General features: G+C 43.0%; 1 protein-coding gene across 4 annotated transcripts in view; it reads right to left on the bottom strand.

Annotated features, from left to right (window-relative positions):
- TTC33 (tetratricopeptide repeat domain 33) overlaps positions 1-7,094 on the bottom strand; it is a 41,277-nt gene that overhangs the window by 34,124 nt on the left and 59 nt on the right. Inside the window, exons 1-2 of one of the 4 annotated variants that reach the window (XM_042825609.1) lie at positions 6,920-7,036; positions 6,581-6,809 (exon numbers count right to left, since the gene is read on the bottom strand). In XM_042825609.1, coding sequence (XP_042681543.1) covers positions 6,581-6,809; positions 6,920-6,926 — 236 coding nt within the window. In that variant the 5' untranslated portion in view covers positions 6,927-7,036. Of the gene's footprint in view, positions 1-6,580; positions 6,810-6,919; positions 7,037-7,094 lie in introns of those variants that run through there. The other 3 variants (XM_042825608.1, XM_042825611.1, XM_042825610.1) reach the window with 3 other exon arrangements.

Here is a 7,094-nt window from a genome sequence, read left to right as displayed (position 1 = left end):
AAAAGTCTGCTAGAACAAGGATTAATTAGCACATCTTAAAATATTCTTTAAAATAAAGCAATGGGTTAGAAAATTTCACTGAGAAATTCTTATGGAGTAATTCTCCTAGAAGAGTAAAGCATTTCATGGAAAGTAACTTATTAACTCGTCTGTTAGTGGCACTTTGAAAAGGCCTTGTTTAATCTGGTATTGCAAAAGCTAAATCAAAGATAGTATTGGTTGGTCTCATTTACATTAGCAACTGACAAAGAAACATCAATTATTTATTTTAATATTGGAAATTCTCCATAAGCTCAGCCAGAATACTGTTTTCCAGCTGAAAGCATGATCTTCCAGCTTTGGAAGCGGAGACTTTTAATTTAATAGGGAACCAATAGCAGTAGAAATAAGAGACCAGAATTAACCTTTAGTTTTCAGAAATTATTGAAACATTAAATGCAAATCAACAAGAACATAAACCCAGTAGAGTCTATTTGTAAAAAATAAAAAATAATTCAGATAAGCATTTTCTGCAGTCCTTCAGGTTTAATGAGAAGAACTCTATCTCCACCTACTGGACCACTAAAAACATGTTTATTTTTTAAAAAAAGGAGAAAGACTGCAAAGTTATCTAAATGGATATGCAGTTTAACTATATGAAAGATACTAGCATGACATTAGTACTCCTCTCCTTACTGTCAGCTTCAAAGCAGCCTACTTTACAGGATTTTTCATTCCATTATTTAGTCTCACCTGAGCTCTTAACTTTGAATCTTCCATTATTTAATCTCACCCAAATCTCAAACTTGGGTCAACATGCAGAGATTTGTGGTTAACATAAATTGCACTTGCAAACTGCTGTTGTTGTTGTTGTTTTTTTTTAAATATATTGAGGCAGAGCACAATTTTTTATACTTTCATGTAGTGAAGTATTCAAAAATACACATACCTATACAACAACAAACAAAAACTTTTTTTTTTAAAGAAAAAAAAAGATATTCCAGTGCACGGGGACGCATCCATGGCAGCATCTCTGTTCGGACGATATGCAGGCATTCTAAGTTTTATGTAAAAAAGAATAATCTCTCTAAAATAGTCTCCACATTTCTCAACCACAGAGTATTCTGTTCCTCAAAAGTCTGTGCACATATGCCTGTTTTCTTCTGAATCTCTTCTTCCCAAAAATGCACGGAGCAGACAACCGTGGACTTCTTCCACTTATTTATTTTCTTTCTGTTCTGACAGACCACTGTCTACTGATCATAACTGTCTATCTACCAATCTTCTAGAATCGTCCTCTATGATGCATTAGACTGTGGGTGTCCAACCTTTTGGCTTGTCTGGGCTGCACTGAGTGAAGAGGAATTGTCTTGGCCTCAAGTAAGTCGCTTGGAAAGTAATGCCTACTCTATATTTCCATGGAAACTACAACAGATACAAAGAGCACAATAACGCCGTTTGATTGAGCAAATTTTCACCTTTGCTTCACCCACACTTTCTTATCCTCAGTGGTCACATCCCTGCCACATCCAGTAAAGAATGTAGATTCTTCTTTGCCCTCCTCTTACTGTTAATATATTTGTTAATAAATAATAATAATAAAATTGTTCCCCTTTAATATAGTGGTCAGGTTGAATCCAAGCGGAGCTTTTGCCTACTTACTTTTCTCCCTACTTCTCCTTGCCATTTCTTTGTAGTCTCTCTGAGCTGCTTGTCCCTTCTTCTACAGGAGATAACTCTCTGCTTCTCCTGGGCCCTCAGGAAAAGTTCCCTGTTAATCTACATCAGTCTTCTTCCCCTCTAGTTCATCCTGTGGCACAAGGTAAAGCCTGCTCCTGCCCCTTTAAGAGTTCCTTCTTGAGGAGCATCTAGCCTTCCCGGGCCCCTTCAGGACTGACTCCCACGGGACCCCCCCTACCAGCACCCTGAAAGAACAGTTCCATGTTCTCCCCCCGAAGTCCAAGGCAGCAGCTTTGCTGCCCCCCACCAACCTTCACCAAAAATCAAGAACTCTACCATTTTGTGGTCACACTGCCCAACACAGCTCCCAGCCTTCACATCTCCCACCACTCCTTCCATTTCTGAGCAGCAGGTTTAGCAGGGCACCTCCCCTGGTAGACTCTCACAGCTGTGACAAGAAATTATCTTCCACATATTCCACATTCTAAAAAAAACCTCCCCCACTGCTTATTCTGTGCTGTATTGTACTTCCAATATGTATCAGGGAAGTTGAATTTCCCCTTGAAAACAAGGGCTGGAAATTGCACAACTTCTGCCAGCTGTTTGTAGAAAAGCTCATCTGTCTCCTCATCCTTGTTAGGCAGTCTGTAACAGACTCCCCACTAGAAAGTCTGCCTTGTTGACCCTCCCCCTGATCCTTATCCATAAAGACTCAACTCTATCATATCCAGCCCCAACTTCTAATCACAGTCACACCACCTCCCCTCCTTTCTTGCCTATTCCTTCTGAAGAGCTCATAGCCATCCATTGTATCACTCCAGTCATGGAAGCAATCTCACCATGTTTCAGATTTGCCTACTGAACAATGGCTTCAAGCTCCTCCTGTTTGTTGCCCATGCTGAATGCACTGGTGTAGATGCACGTCAGCCGAGCCCCCTGCCTCATTCCCAGTGCCCTCATAGTTAACCCGGGGTCATCTCTAATGAGCCTGATTTTAACCCCCTTCCCCCTCCCCCCTTCGTATCTAGTTTAAAAAGCCCCAGCAGCGAGCTCTGTCAGCTCCTGGGCTAGGATCCCTTTCTTCCTTTGAGACAGGGGAGAACCATCCACAGTGATCAGGCCAGGTGCAGAGTAAACTGCCCCATGGTGAAAGAAAGAGCAAAATTCCTGCAACCACGCTAGTCTTTCAGCCACATATTAATGAGATGGGTTTTCCTGGTCCTCTCAGTATCCCTTGTTGCCAATGGAGGCATAGAGGAAAATACCATCTCTGCTCCTGCTCCACCACATAACATCTCCAATGCCCTTCAGTCTCTTGGTAGCTGTCAGGATTCTCTCAGCAACTTCATCATTGCCAGCCTGAAATATGAGTAAGGGACATCAATCAGAGGGGTGAACCAGAACAGGGAGCCTTCTAGGAATGTCCCTGCCCCAGTGAGGCAGCACAATTCAGTATGTCTCCTGGCTGACACAGGGGGGCTCTCTGTTCCTTTATAAAGGGTGTTGCCTAGGATAATTACCCTTCTTTCCTTCTTGGCAGAAGGAAAGCCATGCAGACAACCACCTCACCCTAGCCAACCTTCTGGGTAGACCTCCCACAGCATTCTCCTTATCTCTCCCTCAAGTTCCAGAGCCTCAAACATATTACATAGCGGCACCCAGAGAATCAAAGTAGGCAGCAACAGCTTGCCTGCGATTGCCACCTGTTTCCATTCCTCCTGATTTTTTAGGTCCCATTCCACTGCCAAATGGTGACAAGACATGAGGTTCACCATTGTTTGGGGGTTATTACTCCAGTGGCTTTGTCCCAGGTATGACTGGAAGTTACTCCAGCTTGCACTCCCTGATGCTTCTTAATCTCAACTTCTCCATGAGCTCTGACACATACTGAGCAGATCATCCATCTGTTCACCTCATGCAAGTGGTATCCCTGCCCTACTTTACTGGTAGCAACAGGATCAGGTAGCCCCTGCAGCCATGCTCCTGAACAGACACATTTTTGAGAAGGCTCAAAAATACATGGATCAGGAGAAAAATACATTCTCCTCAACAACATATCTTCTGTATCTTTCCCAGGCTTTTAACAAGTCTAATCCACACGTGGGTATAGCAGACAAGTGCTTTCCAGGCAGCTGTCATAAAAGCTCAAATGTTTAGCTGGTGACAGCTTCCTTCTACCGTTCACCTGTGCCACTCCTGAGTTTTCTAAAGGCAAAGAGCAGGCTGTACAAGTTTTTTCTAGCTGTATGTTACTCCTTGTCCCCAGAGAAGACTCACTTTGCAAGCACAAGTCAGTTTGATCTCAGACTGAAATATGCTGGGGAAGTAATACCATCACTACTGTGGTTATCCTTTACCAGAAGCTACCTGGCCTACCCAGGCTTAAAAGCAGTGAGCACTGTTCCATACAAGCAATACCGGATATACTTGTAGAACTCTATCACATTAGAATAACAGAGTAACTCGAGTAGGAAGGAACCCGTAAGGATCAGTGAGTTCAACTTCTGGCTCCACAAAGGACCACCCAAAAATCAGATCAAATCTGAGAGCTCTGTCCAGGCACTTTTAAACTCTGGCAAGCTTGGTGACATAACCGCCTCCCTGTGGAGGCTGTTCCAGTGTCTGACCACGTTAGTGGTGAAGAACCTTCTCCTCATATCCAACCAGAACCTGCCCTGTTGCAGCTTCATACTGTTAATACACTAATTTTACTGTGCACTGTAGTTTCTTTTCAATAAGAAATGAACATATTACTTTCCACTCTTTTTTAAATTTGGTCTCTGCTTCTTTATCAAATATGTTTCCCCTCAGGATCCCCTCCGTCTCTTCATCTCACAAGCAACATCAGCTAAGATACCATCTTGGTTTCCCATTAGCTTTCAGTCTTTTGATTATCTACAACTGAATCAATACCACTCCTTTACCTGAATGCTGCACCACCCAACTCAAATGTTTAACTGCTACTACACTATTTCAGAAAACCATTTGCATTTAGTTTTTTATTTTTACACAAGTCTCTTTATGTTGTACAAAATGCTTAGTAAGAAAAAAATATACCATGTGAGTCTAACAGAGTCACTTTCCACCACACAGAATAAATATAACTTCACAAACTGCTTCCTTGTAATGATATGTCAACTATTCCACTTTTTTAAGCAGTAAAAGCTTCCCACTGAGAGCTTAGCTTTAAACCTGTGTGAACCTTTTTTTAAAAAGAGGTCTGCTTGAAAGTTACGTAAACCAACTATACCATACTGCTGTAATTGCCTAAACTCTACAGAACACGAGAAAGTTGCTGATGATAGTAGTGCCCCTTCAAGTATAAAGATTACAGTGTTAAGTACAGAACTTCTGCTGAGCCTCAGATATAAGCATTAGCACAAAAGATAGTGAAAAATCTTCTGAAAACAACATTTTAATTTCTTATTACTTGTTTTCCATGCTTCTTATAGACCACTCAGCTTGTATTGGTGGTTGCTGTAAACTCTCTGTCAAGATACAGGTCTCACTGAATTCACAAGTTAAACCACACTGCTAGTCATGAATGGACTTTGAATTCCTAAGCTGTTCTCTCTGAATGCCTCAGCCATCCTTTTTCAGACTGACAGGTATAGCTTAACAGAAGACAAGTATATACTGACTTCTTGTGAAATTACTTCTGTTAGGAAGTAATTCCAGATCATTGTTGATCTGCAGCAATGAATAAACACAGATATCCATGCAACTACAGCCAGAACTCAGGTATCAAGTATTCTAATGTTTTTAAGGGAACTATTATTAAACTGTGTTTTTCACTCCTCTAGAGAAGGTCTAACCAAACTATGGAGTTTTGAAACACAATTTATAGTGCCTCATTCTGCTTCTGTTCATCCTCCACTCCAAAGTTACCTCCTGCTTGAAGTGTATCAGGAACAATTTATGAAATGCTCTTTCACACAGAATCACAGAATGGTCAGGTTGGAAGGGACTTCAAGGATCATGAAGCTCCAACACCCCTGCCACACGCAGGGCCACCAACCTCCACATGTAATGCTAGACGAGGTTGTCCCAGCCCCCATCCAATCTGGCCTTGAACACCTCCAGGGACGGAGCATCCACAACCTCTCTGGGCAGCCTGCGCCAGCACCTCACCAGCACTCTCTCTGTAAATCTCCAACCTAAATCTCCTCAACTTAAAACCATTTCCCCTTGTCCTGCAGTTATCAACCCTTTCAAAGAGTTGATTCCCCTTCCCTCTGCAGGCTCCCTTTAGGTACTGAAAGGCTGCAGTGAGGTCACCCCGCAGCCTCTTTTCTCCAGGCTGAACAAGCCCAGCTCCCTCCGCCTGTCTTCATAGGGGAGGATTTTTTTTTTCAAAAACATCCTGCTTGAATCCTTATTGAGTACTACTACCAGGAAAGACACACAGTGTCTACTTGAACCTGATCTGCCACAAGAATTAGATAAATAACAGCACATTAATTGCTGTGCACTATTTCCCTATTTCCTTAGTCACTGTGTACGTATAAATGCGCTTACTCTTTGTAACATTAAAGTGAGATTACAACACATTTACAAGACAGGAGAGCTCCCTGAGCAGCTGAAATACGAGCATCTACAGTACAACTTACCTCACAATATTCCATTTGCCCTGTGAAATTTCAGATGCAATCAGTCATCTCTCCCCATCATTTCGTGTTAAGCAAACACACTGATATGAGACTCGAATGCAGATTTTGCAGCAGCCAACATCAACACCAACAAACAGAAATAAACCTACTCAACATCACACCATAGACGCAAAATTTAAAAACAAGCAATCGATCTATTTTTCAAACATGAGAAGCATGAATGCAGCAACTAATACTCAGTGTTTAGAAAAAGGATTAAAATAAGACCCAGCACTTACTGAGTCAAAGAAAGACTAGGATAACATCAGTACCTCCTATTTTCAGCCAAACTTGCCCCTTCATCTTTCAGCTGTTTGCTCTTCTTTATGCAGTCTTCGAGGAGAACTTCCTTCCTTCTCTTCGTGGCGTGCACCCAGTCCTCATCTTCATCACTACCCGGACCCTTCTCATCCGCAGCCTCTGCTTCAAACTGCTGGGAAGTGGCTCTGGAGACCTTCTCGCCGATCTTTCTCTTCCAGCCAAAAGATGCCATCGGGAGAACTAGAGAAAAACAGATTTCAGCGATTAGGTGCGCTAGCTTTAAGGCTTGCAGAGAAACAAACGCAGCTCGCTCATCTCGACCCTGAGAGCAATAACACGAAGCAGAGCACCCTTCATCCATACAGATCCTGCCCAGCAGCTTCACGTCGGTCGCCAGCGAGGCGCTCCGCACCAAGGCCAGGCAACAGCACCAAGCGAGGCACGCCCCAGGCCCAGCAGCTACGGAGCCGCACAGCCCGGACACCGCCAAGAGCGCTGCCCGCCGGGCCCGCCCCGCAGCCACAG

The sequence above is a fragment of the Centrocercus urophasianus genome, unplaced genomic scaffold (assembly GCF_019232065.1).
Source record: "Centrocercus urophasianus isolate 14NV4802_14NV808 unplaced genomic scaffold, USGS_Curo_1.0 seq_25, whole genome shotgun sequence".
NCBI lineage: Eukaryota > Metazoa > Chordata > Aves > Galliformes > Phasianidae > Centrocercus > Centrocercus urophasianus.
This window is presented reverse-complemented; position numbering and strand designations above follow the sequence as displayed.